Genomic DNA, 21,724 nt, shown 5'->3' with positions numbered 1-21,724 from the left:
ATTGAACATCTACTATAATCAAACCATTGGGCATATTGTTTCCTTCATTCAGTATTTCATTCCATTTACAATGTTGTGAGAAGCTTCCGTGGCTCAGGCAGCAGCGCGCCGGCCTCTCACCCGTTGGGCTCCGTGGTTCAAATCCCAGTCACTCCATGTGAGATTTGTGCTGGACAAAGCAGAGGTGTGACAGGATTTTCTCTGGGTACTCCAGTTTTCCCTGTCATCATTCATTCCAGCAACACTCTCTAATATCATTTCATTTCATCTATCAATCATTAATCATTGCCCCAGAGGAGTGCGACAGGCTTCGGCACAATTCCCATCCTCGCCGCAAAGATGGGGGCTTCATTCATTCCATTCCTGACCCCGTCGAATTACTGAAAACAGGCTGTGGATTTTCATTTTCATTTACAATCCCACAATTGTGGGATGGCAGCATTGCATCTTTGAGCACGTTAAACAATAAAGACCGTTACTGTGACCACCCGATGAGAGGAGAAACAATCTGGTACATCCCTTGACAGGCACGTGTGTTAATTAAAGTATGTTCTTGTACTGTGAGTGTGCAGTTAAAAGCAAAGTCGTCTCCGTACAGGCCATGAGGGCCCTTGGAGGGGTGAAAGGTAAAGGCTTCCACTATCCGTAATCTCGGCACTTGATGGGGTAGAGTGGTTGGCTCTATGCCCGCCCGCCTTTGCCCCCAGGAATTAACCTGGTACTCATTTTTGGTGTAGGCTGAGTGAACCTCAGGGCCATATGCACCTCGGGAAGAGGAAATCTCGTTTTGTAAATTTTTTTACGACTTCCTGACGGGAATTCAAACCCGCGTCCTTCCGGGTGAACCGAACACGCCTTTACCGCCTCAGCCAGGCAGCCCCTGTGTGTGCGGTTATTGCTGTTTAATAAATGAACTGTGGATATTGCCTGCAAGAGACGAGGCCAATCCTGTGTGAGTCGAAGGAGGCGCATCATCTCCGTCTCCATCATAGACCGCACTTTCCCTCCCTCCCCTAGCACAGCAAATACAGCGAGTTCATCAATTTGAATCACGTACCCAAAAGTAACAAAGCAACCTCGTTTTCTTCAAAAATAAAAGCGTTTTCCGCCAATCCGACTGCACCATCGTTCTTAACATAATGTGAAGAGCACTGTTCATATAGTTCTGATACACCCTGTAGTATACTATACAGTTTTTTCTTGTTCTGTTTTCTTTTATCTTTCCATGAAATGATGGCCAACTACAAATGATTTTAGTTTCTTGCCTAAATTCAAGATAAATTTTCTAAAAAAGTAAGTCATAAAACACAACACAAGAAACTGGGAAGATTCTGTAGGTGTAATGCTCATCCTATAACCCACACACTATCCGAATAGGTTCTACGTCGTATGCGTGGATATCTTGTTTGGGCACCATTATTCTTTTGTTCTGAATTAAATCTGGAAAGTACAGCCTCAACATCGGTGTCAATCACTGGGTGGGAGTTTGGTACATTGTTGGTTCCATTATTGATTTCTTGATCAGTCTTAGCATTGCCGTTGATCACTGGATGGGAGTTTGGTACATTGTTGGTTCCATTATTGATTTCTTGATCAGCCTTACCATTGCTGTCGATCACTGGGTGGGAGTTTGGTACATTGTTGGTTCCATTATTGATTTCTTGATCAGTTTTCTTGTAACCCACCCTGCCATTTCTGGATGCCTTCATTTTCAAACTATATTTAGCAACATTGGCACGATGTTCCTTTGATGTCTTGTGCAGTTTCCTTCCAGATGAAGAGCTAAAATCCCGATTGCATATCCGACATTCATAAATTACAGCCACAGGAGTGCTTGGACGTGACCCACCAAGTACAATGCACTCCGATTTCTTATGGACTTTCAGCGCACTGAATGACACGAATACTTCACCACATTTTCGGCAAGACTCTGGGAAATTGGCAAGGTGAACCTTCTTATGAGCAGACAATTCAGTTCTGTCACTGAACTTTCGCTGACAGTAGCGGCAACTGATATCAGATGGAGACAGCAGCGAGTTACAATAATGCAGTTCCAACTGCAACTTGCTAAAGAACTTCTCAGGACACTTGCTGCAAGAGAACTGTGGCATCTTCTTTCCCGCACTTTTTATTACCTCACTATTTGATGTGTTGGAGGGTAAACCTGCACTTCTGTTAGGATCGGATTCACTGCCACTGTAACATAGTATAAGAATAACAAGAAATATAGTGCTTCTGTTCAATTCAACTGGAATTACTTCTGTGTACTAGATTTAGAAAGCTAGAGGAAGCTAGGAAATAATTACACCCATCAATGGATCTCATTACAGGAGAACATACATGGGTTGATTTTGTAATAGTGGCAACTATGCTTTACAAAGGAAAAATTAAATGTATCCTCCTAATTCAATACAAAACATAATTACATCATTAGATGGAGCAATAAAATTCAAACATATATCGACTCGTTTGAGCCATCTTCAGTGAAATAGGGGAAGGGGTTAAAGTAATCTACATAATACAAGCTAAAAATGTGCTAAAAACATAATGAAGTAACAAAAGAAAAAACCAAAGAGACATGACAGAAATAAACACAATAACAATATATAATATTTACATCACTAGATGGAGCAATAAAAAACTCGCTGAGACCAATTCAGTGAAACCTCATAACGGTACTTATCGCTAGGAAAGTAGGTATTTGTCATGCTGCAATACTAATCAAAAGTAGCAGAGACTTGCGTATTCCACACATTATGGTACTACTCACAGGTTATGAAATTCAACATATAATACAGACCTATGGTTTTTCTCACACTGCGGCACCATTTACAGGCAACGCAAACCTATGATGTTCATCACATAAGAGTACTAACCACAGGGACCTGCACCATCTTGTGGTGTTCCTCATATAGTGGTTACATCACGGCCAGACATCTGCTCCCGGACTGTCAGCCCATGATATCATCTTTATGTCTAACGCACTGCAATGCCCTAAACATAAACCTAAGTACGTGACTTACCGAGACTATAGCCGTATTAACAACGAAAAATTATTGGAAGACGCTTTTTCGATGCCATGGCAGGAGATAACTCATAAAACTAATATTGACGACATGGTCACCACTTTCAATAACATGATACTACATATTTTTGACAAACATGCCCCTATACGAACAGCACGCGTCTGTAAAAGACTCTCCCTGTGGCTAAATGATGATATTAGAGCAATGATGGCTAAGCGGGATGCAGCTCATAGGAAATATAAACATTACCCGACAGAGGAAAACTTTATCTATTACAAACTACTACGTAATAAAACGACTCAGACAGTAAGAAACGCTCGACTACGGTACGCCCATGACCTCATAAAACCTGACGTAAGACCCGCTACTTTATGGAAGTCAATCCGCCATTTCGGACTAAATAAACCGGACAAGGTAGACGATTTGGAAGTTTCTCTTGATGAATTGAATAATCACTTCGTATCCTCGCATGTACAATTAAACGAAGAAGCAAAAGAAAATCTTTTGTGTGAAAATTACAACACACCACCCGTAGGCAGAGACAAATTTTATTTTAGTTATGTCTCACCCCTTCAAGTGAAAGCGGCTATCATGCAAATTAAAACTAAATCCACAGGGGTGGACAATATATGTAACTTATTATAATGCTCAAGAAAATTATCGACGCTATTATTCCAGTATTGACTTTCATATACAATTTCTCCCTTCAAAATAGTGTATTTCCAACCGTCTGGAAAATGGCCCTGGTGCATCCTTTACCAAAGACAAAATTTCCTAGACCAAACAGTGACTACAGACCTATAAATATACTGTCAACAGTAGCCAAGGGACTCGAACACATTGTGCATAATCAAATCACCAACTATCTCAACGAGCATGACATATTAGACCCACACCAGTCAGGTTTCCGACACAATCACAGTACGTGTACTGCCTTACTAAGCGTGACTGACGATATAAGACAGGCTATTGATGAGCAAAAACTGACTATCCTAGTATTATTGGACTTCAGCAAAGCATTTGACTCTGTAGACCATGAGTTGCTCCTATCCAAACTTTATCACCTAGAGTTCTCCTACAGTACTCTGAGATGGTTGGGAGCTTATTTACATGAACGTCAACAACGTGTCATCAATCAAGGTGCATTTTCTTCATGGCAATATGTAAAAAGAGGTGTCCCACAAGGGTCAACCCTTGCTCCTTTGCTATTTTCTGTCTATATCAACGACCTAGCTAAACAGCTGACACATTGTAAACGTCACATCTATGCTGACGACGTACAATTGTACATCCATGCAAAACCAACAGATGTTTTGACAGCAATCGAGAAAATTAACATGGATCTAGAGGCCATAAGTAAATGGTCTTACCAGCATGCACTTATTTTGAACCAAAAAAGTCCCAAACTATAGTAATTGCCCACCCAAGACTTATTTCCGCCAATTTCTGCATGTCCATCCCCGACATACAACTTCAAAATCAAGTTTTGCCCTTTTGCAAGAGCGTAAAAAATCTCGGAGTAACCACTGACCAGCACCTCTCGTAGACGGATCAGATAATATCTGTGAGTAGACGAGTTTTTGTTACGTTGCACACATTAAACAATTTCAAATTTACTTTTCCGTTCAGTTTAAAGAAGAAACTAGTTGAAACCCTCGTTCTTCCAATATTCGATTATTGTGACGTAGTTTACAAAGATGCGAAAACCGAGCTTCGAGGTAAACTACAACGTGCACAGAATGCCTGTGTAAGATTTATATATAATCTGAAATATTCAGATCATGTTACCCAGTCTTACGTCGACCTCGAATGCCTACGCCTTGAAGACAGACGCAAGCTGCATACCCTGACTTCATTGCACCGAATCCTTACCTTACAATCCCCATCTTACCTGTATGAACGATTTCATAGCCTTTCTGAACACCATGATAAAAACACCAGAGCACTGAGCTCGACATTGCTCGCTATTCCTAAGCATAAATCCTCAACCTACAACAATTCCTTCACTGTTGTGGCCAGCCGTGAATGGAACTTCCTTCCGCAGGAGATCAGAGGGATATCAAACCACGGAAGATTTAAAAGTATGTGTTCAAATTATCTCTATGAAACGAGCTCGTAGTGCGACAGTCTTCTTCTTCTTCTTCTTCTTCTTCTTCTCCTCCTCCTCATGGTCCTTCTTCTTCCTCCTCTTTTTATTATTATTATTATTATTATTATTATTATTATTATTATTATTCATCAATAGTGTTAGAAAGTACTCAGCTGTGGTTTCCTGCATAGTTATCCTTATCCCTATCCCCATTTTGCAATGTTTTTCACCCACAGTAAACACATGAAAACTGTAACATTCGTCAATGTGATATATTTCTGGAATTGGATAAATTAATTATAAATATTAGTAGGTTTATCTATATTATTATTATTATTGAAATTGTAATTCGTTCTTTGTTGTAACTTATGTTAATTTCTTCGTAGGAAGCAAAATGTTAATTTATATTTTGTATTATAATAGTTATTTTTATGTACAGCAGGATAGCATAGTGCCGTAATAATTTGTTTCAGTCTCTTTTTTCATTTATTCAGTATGTTATATATGTTTATGTTAATTATGTATTTCACTGGTTAAGTGTAAGACAGGGACACGTGTCCCTAACTTTGCCAGTTAAAATAAATCATATCTATCTATTTATCTACTAATCATAGGCAAGGCAGAACCATGGTAGCTATCATCCCATGGTCTTGCGGATATCATGGTACTAATCACAGGTACTGCAAAAGCCGACCGCACGGTGCTCCTGTGTGCTACTAATCACAAACCTATTTGGTACCTAATATAGTGGTACTAGGCGCAAGTAAAAGCGACCCATGGTGTCCCCCGCGTGGTGGTAATAATCACAACTAGTTTCATGGTTATAAGACAATCATCTCTTGGTCGCCCCTTTTAGTTGCCTCTTACGACAGGCAGGGGATACCGTGGGTGTATTATTTGCCTGCGTCCCCCACCCACATGGGGTTGTGTGTTTGGTCCGCGAGAGGTATTTTATTTCGCTCAAGTCCGCTGGCAAGCCGGTTAGGACCCCCCTATCCGCCACGTGGGAGTATCACCTCTCCCCTGCTACGCCAGTGTAGTAGGTTCGTGGTTCATTAGCCCAGTTATTCAACCATTGGAATCTTCTATTCTCTTCTCAGGGGAAGCAGCAAGCCTTCACAAGACAAATGGAGAAACGTGGACGTGGAGGGAATTACAGGGTTTTCTTTGTCTAGCAAAGATATATAAGCATAATTTTAATGCAACAATTACTACTGTTCTATATACACTGCTACTGAAGTGAATGAGTGGATTTTGAAACAAGTTAAAAAAAAAAAAGAGCAATACAGCATGAGTAAGCATTTTTACATACCATGTCAATGGGAGACACAAACTGACACATATTTTAGAATGAATAGTTCGGGAAGGGGACTCTGTGTAGTGGTAGACAAAAACACTAAATCAAAAGAAGATTTTATTGAAAATGACCAGGCTCAGCTCTTTTCTGAAGTAAAACCAAACCAAACCAAACCAAACCAAACCAAACCAAACCAAACCAAACCAAACAAAAACCCCATGGCACTACAGCCCTTGAAGGGCCTTGGCCTACCAAGGAACTGCTGCTCAGCCCGAAGGCCTGCAGATTACGAGGTGTCATGTGGTCAGCACGACGAATCCTCTCGGCTGTTATTCTTGGCTTTCTAGACCGGGGCCCGCTATCTCACCATCAGATAGCTCCTCAATTCTGATCACGTAAGCTGAAAGGACCTCAAACCAGCCCTCAGGTCCAGGTAAAAATCCCTGACCTGGCCAGGAATCGAACCCACGGCCTCCGGATAAGAGGTAGGCATGCTACCCCTACACCACGGGGCTGGCTCTTTTCTGAACTGCCCAATGAAAAAAGAAGCTACAATAAATTTGCGTACCCCTTAAGGCGACCCCCCAATACCCCTAGTGGTACGCGTACCACATTGTAAATGTCACTACTTTACATTATATGACTTTCGTTGTTGTTAGCACAAAGACGCACACACGAAATGCTGTCAATTGTGTACACTGTTTTATTTTAAAAATTATATATACATATTACACACACACACTAATACACTGCCATCGTGAAACAAAATAGTACACGAAGGAATAGAAGAAGAAGACTGCCACAATAGCACGTCAACGTACTACCAAACACAACATGAATTCACATACTCGATTAAAGACTTGCACTCACAACTCTTGTTAAACAACGCAACTCCCAAGACTGCCTCTTTACTTATGTTGCCTGGCCAGGCTTCCAGAAGAATATGACACAACATGTTTTCTCGTAATTTTGAGTGTCTCCAATAGCTTATTTACAATGAATGGATTTTTCTCTAATTCTCTAGTTCCAAAGAGAAGTTGTTCTCGACTATTACCGTGTGTCGTACAATATTGCAGTGGATATAATATATATCATATATACAGGTAATAAATAATAAAGTACATACTATTAATTAAGTCTTCTTACATTAAATAAACTCTTATTAATATACATATAGGAGATGTTTCATGACATAACCTCACAAATAATATGACCACGATTTATACCAAATAAAGTTTGTACACAACTACGTAAATATTAATACTAATACTAATAGATGTAAATAACTTCATAGCCACACATCACAAGTCATAATAATAGTAATAATAATAAATTTAGCTCGATATTTCCATTATTTACCCATGGGTTAGAGAATACTGTTTCCAAGTTATACTAGTCTATTACACTTGCGTCAATGTTTTAATCATAGAGTACGGTATTCATTAATGGGACCAGTTTTTACAATTGTGCTGATCAACTGATTAATAGACTATCACCAGACAAGAATCAGGAAGTATTGAATGAAAAGACAATGTTTTAATGTTCACAAAGATAACTGACAAAAAAACTCCAGATTTTCAAAGTATCTCCCATCATTATTAGATGTACTGTATAACAGTCTTTGCATATACATTTAATAATTGTTAAACTCTTCATCAATTCCTTATGAGAGATTCAAACTGCTATGGCAAACTACATCTTAACTCTGCAAATCAGCTCTTCACTGTCACTGTTATAAGAACTCAACGAACAAACAGATGGACAATGATTTACTGCTTTCACCTTTAGTGACAATATATATATATATTTTTTGCTAGTTGTTTTATGTCGCACCGACACAGATAGGTCTTATCGCGACGATGGGACAGGAAAGGCCTAGGAGTTGGAAGGAAGCAGCTGGGGCCTTAATTAAGGTACAGCCCCAGCATTTGCCCGGTGTGAAAATGGGAAACCACGGAAAACCATATTCAGGGCTGCCGACAGTGGGATTCAAACCCACTATCTCCTGGATGCAAACACATAGCCCCGCGCCCCTAACCACACGGCCAACTCGCCCGGTCAATAACAATATAAACCCAAGATTTCTAAGTGTTTCATTTTTACACTTTAGTGTTTGTGCTTCAGTTATTTTGATACTGGTTCTTATGTTATGGCTGAGGATGAGGTCAAAACTAGTCCCATTATGAATACTCTATGAATAAAACCTGGTCATCTATACATATAAAATAAGAGTTCTGTCTATACATTACTCAGAATTAAAAAAAGAATGGTATTCTGTATTGGTCGTGTCCACTGTAACAAGGAAATGCACTTTTAAATTTTTTATTTTCCGTCACATCTGTCTTATGTAAGGCATTACGAGAAAATGGCTGAAGATAACCTAATGAAAATTAGTATGTACCACAAGTAGAACTGGCAAGTCCTTCCAGCACTTGTTTACATTCACGATACTACAGGCAACACAATAACACAGGTTCATACATAAGTACAAGTGAATGATGATCATGACGTTGGTAGTCCGTAATGAAGCAATAACTACATTCACATATACTGTTTCCTGACAATATTTGACTGCTTCTCTTTTTTCTTAGATAACTTCTGATGCAGATGACGAAGAAGTAGCGCACAATTATCTCCAGTTATTGCACCAAATACTAAACAATTCACTTTTTCTGTTATTATGTCAAGTTATGCATATATCTTTCAAATATTATGTATAATGAATTATTTAATTTCCATTTATATAAAATCTTGTGTTCATGAATAAAATTTGAGATCATGTTTGTCATTAAGCTGAAATTTGCTTTCTCGGCCATCCTATGAATCTGAATTACACTTCAGCAGTAGCAAGCTCATAGTATGAACATGCTAACACGCCTCTCATAATCAACGACATACGTGTCGCGTCTCTGCAAAGATAAAGGTAAGTATGGCCGAGAGTTGGGACATAAAATACTGTATAAGTGCAACCCCATATAGGAGCGTGTTCACGTTTACAATTCGTAACGATTAGAGCCCGGATTTCCATGCACTATCAAATCTCAAAATATGCATGCATTCATGCACTATAATATGGCAAAACATGCACAATCAACTGGAAAATATGCACTATCAAAATTCAGTTATTTTTGAAACTTTGTACAACTACCGCAATTTCTCCAAATTGTGTTGATTTAAGCTCATCCGTTTATCTTTCAGCACATTCTTAAACACAGAAAATGATCTTTCTACGCCACAAGATGTGAGAGGCGCATAGTTAAATGAAGACATTTGGGACAAAGTGAGGTCAAATTGTACGTCTCTTGCATTTTCACCACAGTGCGTCTTTTATAAGGTTGACGAATTCAAAATAAGTATTTCAACAGATCACTTTGTTCGACCTATCCTTAGCTGCCACGGTTACTTCTGCATGCGATGACTGCAGACACATTTGAATTTCCTCAATCACTGTTAACGATTGCCTGCCATGATATCAAAGACGTGTGACGAGTGAGAGTTCCAGGCAGGAAATTCCAGGACAACAACGGAGGAGTGTTCAGTACAAAACCAAGGTTTGTAAGTCGCTATCTCATTAACGCGGCGTCCCAGAAGTGCTATACAAGTTTTGTTTTGTTCGCCTAACATAGGCGAAAAAAATGAGGCGCCAATGAGTAATGCGCAATTTACGGATCGATTTACAACAATGTATAACTGGAACACCTTATTCCTAAGAATTACAGAGATCGACGTGGGGACTTCCGGCTTACGTCAATGTTTACTCAAATAACAGATAATTGGATTTCAGAACCTCTATCGTATGTACCTACTAAACTTTCGTTGTCTCATAGGATGCCAGGAATACATTCTTTCTGTCTCTCTCAGTAATAGACATACTGTATAACGTGGAAAAATGGTCCCGAATTCTGGAAACCAACATTCATAAAAGGCACTATCATGCAAACTTACATTATATATGCACCAAAGTCAGAAGAAAAGTCATATTATGCAATATAAACGTCCAAATATTCACTATTAAATCAAAAATCTTCAAAATATGCATAATGCATGAATTTTCTCCTAAAAAGGCCAAAACATGCAAACATGCACAGAAAACGAACGGTTATTTGGAATCGTTAAGTCACAATACGAATATTTGCGGAGTTTCAGAACTGTAACAAGTTTATTTAAAAACATGCATTTGCATGGAAATCCGGGCTCTAGTAATGATCAATATGACCCCATATGGGGTCGCAGTATTTTACCTAATATGCATAATAAGTTAACCTACTATATCATAAATATATCCTCATTTCAGCAATCACTTGCTTGGTTAAGCCTGTGAACGTTTTGGCACCAGGGAGTAACTCAATGTTATTAACTCCCGGCACTAGACAGCAATCCCAAGAATTTTGGTCTGGCACTCAACGTGTTAAAGTCCCTGTCACAGAGATGTTTGTTCATTCTCTTCAATGCAGTCCTTGCCTGTTCAATCCGGGAACTAATTTCTCAACAGCATTGTTCAAGCTGTGATCAAGTACAGTGCTGAGATTCTTAAAGCGCTGGACTTGCTCCAGTTATGTGCCAGCTACTGTCAAGTTAACAGGTTGAATGACATGTTTACTCATGACCATTACTTCGGTCTTTTTCGTATTTAGATGCAGAGCTGCTGCAGCACTGTGTTCAACCAAACAGTTTAGTAACGTCTGCAGATCTTCAGCACTTGTTGCAAGCAGAACAGTATCGTACGCATATTGCAGATTATTTATTGTTGTGCAACAATATTCATGTAATGACTGATAGTTTCCTATAATTACTGTTTGTCCTGTTGCCCTATGTGGAACACAATACTGGCTAATGACATCAAAATATAAACAACCACTCCATATAGTAGAAGTGGAGCTTAAGGCTTATATAATGGTATCGTGCAACAAATGACTTGGTGTTGTACAGACAGTAGAGGAAGTAGTTGGGTCATGTTAAGATCTTTACAGATTCAGCTGCCAGCACGACACTGCAACCAACTCAATCCTAGTGGTTTACGTTCACGTGGAAGGTCGTCACCTATGAGGATACCTTGAAGACATCACAAGCGTGCGGACCTTGCAATCGTGAAAATAATGCCAAGAAAGAGAGAGAGGGAAAGAGGGAGGAAGGTGCAGCACTTATACAAAGAATGCAATAGTCGACCTTTTCAATACAATGTATATTCAGTGCAAAATCACATGATATAAACTAATAGACTATGTTTCGTCCAAATATTGGACATCCACCAGCTACTTGTTATGTAAGGATTAAACATAATTTAATTAGTCTCCTATGTTTAAAAAACAGAAATTTTAATGCCCTCTATGTTGATTATCATGTAAATGACCCATTAAGTTATTGAGTGGAATTTATGATACACAGTGTTCTCTAATAGATTAAAATATCTACGTAGTCATTAAAAATTTTGGTCTTAGGTACACTGACGTGAAGGAATCACAAATGTCTTATGTGTTAAGTAAGTAATGTGGAAGGACGTCGCGGATTATTCTGGAGGAGAACACCGGTTATCAACATAGGGCTGTGAACAGTTCTACCAGAGTGGGTAGACAGCGAATATCATCCTGAACTGCAAGACCGTTGTGTCCTGGCTGTGAACCGTGGACTGTGACGGCAGCGACAAAGTAAATGAGTGACTTTACTGTTAGTAACTGAAATCTGAGTGAATTAGTGTGAAGGAACAGTGAGAACAAAGAGAGAGCATGAACCGTGTAACTGTGTGTCATGTACTATGAGCATAAGTTGTGATCTCGGTATGCCTGTGAGTTTGCAAGAAATCAGCTTCATTGCCCTTGTCAAATCTCATTTACATTAAATCAAGTTTATTGTAGAAAAGGAAAAAGAAGGTTCCATACATTTTTTAGATGTAAATATAAGACATGATAAGGAGTAGTTTTCTTTTAAGATACATAGAAAGCCCACTTTTAGAGTCCTACTATGATAAAGAACCACTCATTACATCCAGAGTCACAAAAAGGTCAGCTTACAATAGTCACATACACAGCGCATTCAATATAACTCTCTCCCACATAGAACGAGAAAAAGAACTGCTCTTAATCCGTAAACAAGCCCAATATAATGGTTTTGGACTTAATGGTAAATAAAATAATTAGAAAATTCAAACAGAGGTTTCAAACTAATCTAACATCTGAGATAATAAAGAATGATAAATCTACTAGGTTCAGTTTTAACAGTCCCAATATATATGCAGTAACGAATCTGTTAGAAAAATATGGCTATAAAATTGTGTACTCAACTAGCAATAATACTAAGAACATTTTTTTCAACTACAATAGTGTTAATTCCCTAGGGAAGGCCAATCATTTCGATTCAGGGGTGAACAAAGTGAACTGTCACTAATGCGAAAAATCGTATGTAGGACAGACCGGACATAGTTTTACGGTGATATATCTTGAGCACATCAATGCTGAGAGGCACAAAAAATTTCCTCCATGGGCCAACATGAGTGCAACCGGTCATCAGTTCACTACTATACAGCAAGATCCAACAATCTTACATAAAACAAATAAAGGCAGTCTACTAAACACACTAGAATGTGGTTCCCTTGGTGCAGATTTTAATACCCATTACACAAAGCAATCCCCATTTTTGTTTCACTGCAGATTTTGGGGAAGCTTTCTCATAACAACAATAAGACAACAATCAGCTTCAGATGATCTCTTAATAAACAAAACAAAATTCAAGAGACCCATTTTCACCAAATTATATCAAACGACAATACTCACCTCGGAATAGAAGAGCAGCTGAAGATAACAGTTCTTTTAATTAAAACGGAACATCACATAAAAAAAAGTCTTCTTCAAAAACTTTTTTAAATATCTCAGCAACTAAGAAAAACATACACATCACAGATGAACAAAAGTGCTGAATACTAACAATTTTTTTAACATCTATTCCAGCGAATAGAAATTGTTTTAAAATTACTCAACCCTCCTCAAATATTTTAATTATTTTCATCTTTTTTAAATTAATATAGTTTTAAGCATAACAAGTTACCTTTTAATATGTTTTTGAGAAGAAGATTCTTTTGTAATTTTACCTATGTAATGTAATGTAGCTGAAGATGTTCCTAAGGAATAAAACATGTAATAAAAATAATTAATTTGCTTAACCTTTATCGGACGAGCGGTCAAAATATCAACCAGAGAATTACACCTCGAAAAGGATGAGCGGTTGATATATCAACCACGTAATTTTCCTCGCATTTTGCTGTGAATTCTGGCTTACGAAAATGATCTACTTGATTTGTTACTAATATACGAGTCACTACAATGTGCACAATAATGCGCGTACGAATTTGGCGGCTGCTCTTCCCGCTACAAATAAAGCAATTAGTTCCTTATAAGCAGTGAACATGGCTAGACGTGCGGGAATGTTACGTTTCATGACTAAGGACGAAGTGCGGGAAATTTCAATGGACTCAGATTCCGATGAAGATGTAATATCTGTATCCGAATCAGAAGAACCTGGGTCTCCTCACGAAGTTAACAGTGTTGTGCATGGAAGTGAGAGTCAAAGTGACGTGGTTGATTCAGAATGGAGAGACAGACTGCCCGGAGACAAAGCAAATGTGCACATGTTTACCAGCCCTCCCCCTGGATTATCTCACTTAGGGAATGAACATTCAAATTCAGACTCACCTCCACTAGAAAATTTTAAATTGATATTTACCGATGAACTTTTTGGAATACTTCTTGGAGAGACAAACCGTTACGCATTTCAGATTTTAGGCGAGATCATAAATAGCCAGAAATTCAGATGCATGAACTGTACCGTTCCTTGGTCATAATTGTACAGATGGGTCACTGCCAGAGAGACATTCTGAAGGAATACTGGTCTACCCAAGAGCAGTATTACACTCTTTTCTATTCGAAGACAATGAAGCGTGACCACTTTCTCCACATTCTTAGTTTTCTACATTTCGAAAATAATGACAACGCACCTGACAAAAATGACCCCGGTTATAATCGACTATGAAAAGTACCAAACGTATTCAATTACCTTAATGACAAATTTTCTTTCGTTTACAACCCAACAAAACACCTGGCAGCTGATGAAGTGATAATCCTATTCAAAGGTAGAGTGATCTTCAATCAGTATATGCCAAAAAACATAAGTGGTTTGGTATAAGACTATATAAGCTCTGCAAGAGAAATGGTTACACATACGATATGACGGTCTACCATGGGAAACAACGACAGAATGCCACAGCAAACATCAATTCTTGGCATGGAACAGTTCTGCAGCTAACAAGGAGAGTAGAGGGTGTAGGCCATAAATTGTTCATGGATAATTACTTTTCCTCTCCTGCCCTCTTCAATGATTTGCATGGAAGGAAAGTAAACAGCTGTGGCGCCGTCCGACATAACCGTGTAACCGGTACTTCAGCGGCTACACCAAACACAGTTAAAGGGAGGAAAGAAAATGCAATTACACGGTACCTAAGACAATACACACACAATAAAACATCTGATGAACTACGCAGAACTCCGCCGAAAACAATACTGGTAAATATCAGTGAGGGCAACTTGATTATAATAAACCAGGAATGTGGAAAGGAGACTGGGAAACTTTACCAAGGGCCATGGAGGTGCGAAGGTTGCGGTTTTCTGAAAAGCCAACAGTGATCTCTTGTTTTCAATATTTACAAAATCGGCAATACAAATTAACTTCCAAAACAAATTCAGCTGTACACCAAATCTAGAACCGGAAGGACATGACGAAAAAATTCGGACCTAAAGATATGAAACTGAAGAAGGGAGATACTATTAGCAAAGTGAAGGGAAACCTGTGCACAATAAGTTGGAAAGATAAGAGGGAAGTGTATTTGCTAACTAAAATGCATAACCCACCACCATCTGGTCACTTTGTTGATGACAATGGAATTGCACCGAAACTTGCAATAATCGAGAGCTACAATGCACATATGGGTTATTGTGACAAAAGTGATCGTATGGACAATAGTTACGATATTTCCCACCGAACATGGAAGTGGACAAAGAAACTATTTTTCCATCTGCTGAACATCATTATTTTGAACGCCTTCATCATTCACATGTCGTGTGAAGGCAAGCTGTCTCAAAAGAAGTTTAGTGAGCTACTTGTTAGGAATCTAATACAAGCTGCTCAAGACATGAACCCAGAACTACCATCCACTAATCTTGGCAGACCGGTTAACAGTGTTGCATGTCTCTCTCGCCTTGAGGTGAAAAGTTCTAAACATTGGCTTAACAAGGGATCATCTCGCAGGTGCAAAGTGTGCTCGGAGAAGGGAAAGACATCAAGGTCGAATTTCCATTGTGAGGCATGCGGTGTAGCACTTGCGTGTATCATTGCTTCAAAATGTATCACACGAAAAGTACGTTTTAAGGTCCATGTTTTCACCTTCTTCTTTACGAAATCATTCATTTGTTTGAATGTTGTTTTTGTGCCTCGAGAAGTGTGATGTGATATAAAATGATAAGAACAAAATAACTTGCTACTTCTTGTACAGTCTTCACCTCAGAGTGGGCTGTTTCCTGTTATTGCATCAACAGATCAGTTTCCTGTTACTGACATCGCCTGACCTTAGAACATAAATTGCCATGTCTCGCAAAACTATTGCTCCATATCTAATGATTGACTCAGGGAGGTTTTCATCTCATTTCGAAGGTTTCCTTACGTGCAATATCGACTATAAATTCAAAATAATGTAGTGTAATAAGAGATTAATTGGATTTATAATAAATTGTACCTGGTGTTTTATAAATCCTTTACTATTCGAAGTTGTTCTTTCAAAATTTCTAATTTCTACGAGAGTATAAGTATGACGGTGTAGTTCATGCTGTCACTAGGAAAAAAAACTCCAGCCGGCATGGGCTCGGACCTTCCTAACACTCCATCCGCCAAGGGACACGCGCGCACATGGCTGCTCGTACGTTAAAGGTTAAACCAAATATATAGTATCATACAGATGGAAATTTACTTTGTTAATAAGCAGAATAACTGATCAGTTAATAAATGTGAGAAGTAGAACGCCACCAGTTTCTGTATTAACTTATCTATCCTGCCAATCCGTTACAATATTAATTTGATCTTAACCTCATAACCGGGCGTGACGAGTTAATTTGTGTACCAATAGTAAGTAAGTAAGTAATTCGTCTTTATTCGTGGCGAAGTTAGGGCTCGAGGCCCTCTCTTACACTTAACCACTTATTACTCAATCGGGTAATGACTAGTTAATTCGCCCAGAGCCTTCGAAAATTATTATCTGCCGGGGGAGGGACGTGTTATCTTGTCTCTTATTGCTGTTGAGTGTAGTTCTATGATCGCTTTATAGATGTCGGCAGGTTCCAGACTTGCTGCGCCACAGTGCACGCCAATATTTCATTTTATTTTCTTCCGTACATAATGGCTAAGCGTGCTCATTTGGATAGTGAAACTATTCTTCATCTCACTGATTCAGATGACGAATTAGATGACAACTCTTAGAATAGCAATGATAGCACAAGTGTGAAAGTGAACTTGCTTCTGAAAATGAGGAAAAGGGAAAAGATATTGGCCTGTCTACAAGTGATGTAGCCACTTTGCACTGGCATAGCCATCGGATAGTAAAATAAATACTGAAGCAGTTGCAAGAAGTCGAATCAAATATTGATTTATGATCTGAATTAACAAACGCGAAAATCTGACCATCCATCAACGGCTTTAATTTAAGATGACCACCAGCCATAAGACATATTGATGTCAAAATGGGCAGGCTAAGTGACTCATCTTCCACGAAGGCATGCATGCGTAATGGGCAGGACAAGCTCCTTAGTCATTCGTGGAAAAACACAATGGGCGGGACGAGTTCCTTCGTCGTTCACAGAAGCATAATGGGCATGACGAGCTAACTCGTCACCCACATCATGATAATGGGCTGACGAATTAACTTGTTTTCAGTCAAAATATATTCCCCGCTATGAATGATCATTTCTCAGTCAAAACTTCCCGGTTAAGACGTTAACTGAAAATATTAAGATAATATTTTCTTAATTTGAATGGAGCTGAAGTTAAAGACAGAAGGAAGTGTTCATGACTAAAGAAATAAGCACCGAATCCTGCTTGATAAACAAAATGGTTTGCCCTGTTACAAGTTAACCCGATGAATGCTACGCCTGCCCATAGACGGGCTGACATGGCTGGTCCACCACTGCTACACCCATCTATAGACGGTGAACGAGAACTTCATTTTGTCTTAGTTTCCCAGTTCACTCTCGAGTGCCGATCGATATGTGGCATGTTCTGCCATCTTTTGGGCATTATGTAGAACTAATTGATCATGGCTTACAGCTTCGGACAGTAACTTACAGAGCTTTTTTTTAGATGTCTATGGAGTTCATCTACAATATAAACAAGCATGGAGGAACAACAAGCAAGTAGCTCTCGCCACGATGTTATTTCTTCAGTTATTAACCACAGCAGAAAGTGATGATGAAGATAATGATTTTAATGAATTGTTAAACGATACAGAGTGTGCTGAAAATATTGTACATGAGGTAAGATCTACAATTATGTGCTCACTCCACCTAGCAGCCTGTCAAAAGTTGCTAATGGTGCCGATTGTGTGACAAAAGGCTATGTATTGTTGCTTGTTTTGAAGCGTTTCACACAAAGAGAATGTTCTGAAGGTATCAAATGTTGAACAGACTGTTCATACTGAGAAATATTTACAATTTATGGTCATTATATTTCTGTTTTTTGTTTGTTTTTTGTTTTTTTTTGCTAGGGGGCTTTACGTCGCACCGACACAGATAGGTCTTATGGCGACTATGGGATGGGAAAGGCCTAGGAGTTGGAAGGAAGCGGCCGTGGCCTTAATTAAGGTACAGCCCCAGCATTTCCTGGTGTGAAAATGGGAAACCACGGAAAACCATCTTTAGGGCTGCCGATAGTGGGATTCGAACCTACTATCTCCCGGATGCAAGCTCACAGCTGCGCGCCTCTACACGCACGGCCAACTCGCCCGGTATATTTCTGTATTAGACAACCCGATATATTTAGTAGTTATCATGTCTATGAGTACCACAGTTTACATTGAATTTGTTAAAATATCAATATGTATCAATATCAATATGTATTTGTATCAATGTATTTGTATATCGATATGTATTTGTAATCAGTTACATGTATTAGTTGCCTACAGATTTTAGGAAATTATTTTTATTTTCGGCTCTACTTCGTATAAAGATGATGTACACATGGGCACAAAAAGTGTACCATAATTTTGTTTTCTCTCAAAATATTACTGAACACAAGTGTAGGGAGTTTCCATTTGCATTTAGATTTATAAAGAACCAACATTTATAAATATTTTAAGCTAATCACCCTACTGATAATTTAAAAATTGAGGTTCTATAAAATAAATGTACATAAAAAACTCAGCACTGAGGTACCAAACAGTCAAGTGATAACACAGCACTTGAAAGGTTAAAGAGTTACTCACACTGCAGCTCTCTGGTTTTCCAGTGAAGCAGAAGTACTCCCAACATCATCCCCATTTTCAATTTCTTGTTTGCTGACACCTCCAGTGTTGTTATTGGTATTTTGATGTGGACAGGAATCTGTGTTGTTGTTATCATCATTTACTTGTGAGGCAGTATAATCAATAATGATGGAGCTGTTCTCAATACTATCACCATTTTGTTTTTCAGTGAAGATGGAGCTGTCCTCCATACTATCAACATGTTCTGCAATACTATTAATATCTACTGATTCAAAGATCATGGAGCCATTTTCATCACCGTCAACATTCACCTGTTCAATGAAGATGCTACCATTACATTCAGTGTTCTCATATCTTTCACAACCAGGAACATCATTTTGCATGGGTGAAGTGTTGTTACTGTTTGGTACAACATTTTCAGAAGGGTCATTATCCACTTTCTCTATCTGTTCACTCTAGAAACAAACACATAAATACGTAAATAAATAATATCTGCATAATACTGGAAATACAAAAAGGTACAAATGATTTTCCCTTAGGCCTACCTCTGACAGATGACCACGAACATCTTTAAAATCTCCTGCTTTGTTGTGTGAACTTCTTGCCATGAGTACGAATTCATAAAGCAACTCCAAATGATATGAACACGACACACAAACATTATATGGTCGACCATCATCCTTTTCGACCTAAAATAAACATAATTACAAATATTAAAAAAAAACAGGTTGTTAAAGAACACATATCATATAAATGAAACGAAATGGCGTATGGCTTTTAGTGCCGGGAGTGTCCGAGGACATGTTCGGCTCGCCAGGTGCAGGTCTTTTGACTTGACTCCCGTAGGCAACCTGCACGTCGTGATGAAGATAAAATGATCATGAAGACAACACACACACCCAGCCCCCGTGTCAGCGAAATTAACCAATAATGGTTAAAATTCCTGACCCTGCCAGGAATCGAACCCAGGACCCCTGTGACCAAAGGCCAGCATGCTAACCATTTAGCCATGGAGCTGGACATATCATATACAAAATATAGAATTAATGAATACTTCAGAGCATACTTCAGCTAATATGCCATCCTAACCAATAAACACACTTGTATGTAAAAAAAGAAAAAAAAAAAAAAAAAAAGAATTTAGATGTGAAACTTCCATGGTCTGTTGAATTATTATGTATTTGCAACATCGTAGGTTATAAACTTCATGGTTCTGATCCGTATTCAATTGTAATTACAATATAATTATGTCAATTATGTTTTATGTCAATTGTTTGCATGTACATTTGTTTAGTTATTAGATGTTTTACATTACGGCTGAAATTGGCCAGCCCCAGCCGAAACTAGGCCCTAATAAATAAATAAATGTAATTTAGAATATTGCATATTATAGTATTGAAAGGTGGACCATTACTACATTAATTTAATAATTATATTGTAATTTGAAACATCGGCAAACTGTATGTACGTAAGGTACATAAAATATCACTGTTCAACCCAGAAGAGAACGAATACAATAATTATTCTGTCTGAACATTATAAACCTGGGACTTAGATTTTATTTTGAATGGGCAAATAACAGCGATTGTCTGGTTTGGTTTAAATTTCCATATAATCCCGAATATCACCCGCCACTGAATAAAATCCGCACCCAAAATTTGAGACGGAAAAATACGGAAAAAAATAAAAAATAAAATAACATACATACCTATTTAATTTGCCTCAAATATACCACAAATATAAATTCACACAGCTTACGATTAATAAAATAATCACAAAAATCGTAAATAAAATCGGTCCATACTCAGATCATTCACAATTCACCGTCGTCATCTCAAGTTTCACCATAGGAACTTTCATCGCTGGCATCTTTCCACAAATAGTCGTTCTCACTACCGTCCACTGAATTTGAAATTCCACATTTCTTAAAGCTTTTGGATACTAGATCGTTGGAATGCGTGCCCATGCAGTCTTGAACCAGCTGCATATTAGTCCCATTTCAGGCCTCTTCACTCGTCCGGTTGGTGTTAATGCGTGATCACCATCAGACATCCATTCGGTGGGTGTACAACTGTTTCATTGCAGTTTTGAAAGGCTGGTTCACGCCACACATCCAACGGCTGTAGAACAGAAGTGAGTCCTCCGGGAATTATCACAAGATCGGTTTTTCGTTTCATCATATCTTTTACGGTGTCAGTAGTATGTCCTCTGTAACTGTCCAACACAAGCACGTTTCATTTTTGTAACAAAACTCCCGGGCGACGTTGCCAAACGCACTTCACCCAGTCCTCAACTAACGCACTGTCCATCCAGCCGGACTCATGTGTTCTAACAATAACACCGGATGGCAAGTTTCCTTTCGGAAGTGTTTTCCTTTTCAGAACCACATATGGAGGGAGTTTGTTTCCATCCGCTAATACACACAACATTACCGTGCATTGTTGCTTTTCGTTACCACCTGTTCTGATGGTTACACTTTTAGAACCCTTCGTAACCACTGTATTTTCCAACGGCATTTCAAAATAGACAGGTGTCTGGTCAGCATTCCCAATTTGCGACAGTAAATAAGAATTTTGCTTCCTCAAATGAATAATGTGACACTGAAAGGCCGTTAATTTCTCTTCATACGCCCCAGGGAGATATGAAATAGACGTACGTCTCCAAATGCACAATCCCTTTCTCCAATAAAAGTTTCGGATCCATCCGTAGTTTGCAGTAAAACCCTGTGTTTAGAGTTCTTTTGAGATCTCTAGTGCTTTCGATTGACACATTTCACTAGAAACACCACATCGTAACTCACGTTT

The 21,724-nt window shown here is 38.6% G+C and overlaps 1 protein-coding gene across 1 annotated transcript in view; it reads right to left on the bottom strand.

Moving 5' to 3' along the window:
* Positions 1-265: 265 nt before the first annotated feature.
* The window catches only part of LOC136875034 (zinc finger protein 239), a 49,214-nt gene continuing 27,755 nt past the window's right edge, over positions 266-21,724 (bottom strand). Inside the window, exons 2-4 of the mRNA XM_067148756.2 lie at positions 19,466-19,609; positions 18,921-19,375; positions 266-2,196 (exon numbers count right to left, since the gene is read on the bottom strand). Of these exons, the coding sequence (XP_067004857.2) occupies positions 1,347-2,196; positions 18,921-19,375; positions 19,466-19,609 (1,449 nt within the window). The 3' untranslated portion in view covers positions 266-1,346. The remainder of the gene's footprint in view (positions 2,197-18,920; positions 19,376-19,465; positions 19,610-21,724) is intronic.

The sequence above is a fragment of the Anabrus simplex genome, chromosome 5, assembly GCF_040414725.1.
Source record: "Anabrus simplex isolate iqAnaSimp1 chromosome 5, ASM4041472v1, whole genome shotgun sequence".
Lineage (NCBI taxonomy): Eukaryota > Metazoa > Arthropoda > Insecta > Orthoptera > Tettigoniidae > Anabrus > Anabrus simplex.
Note: the sequence above shows the minus strand (reverse complement) of the source record. Positions and strands in the feature narration are given on the sequence as shown.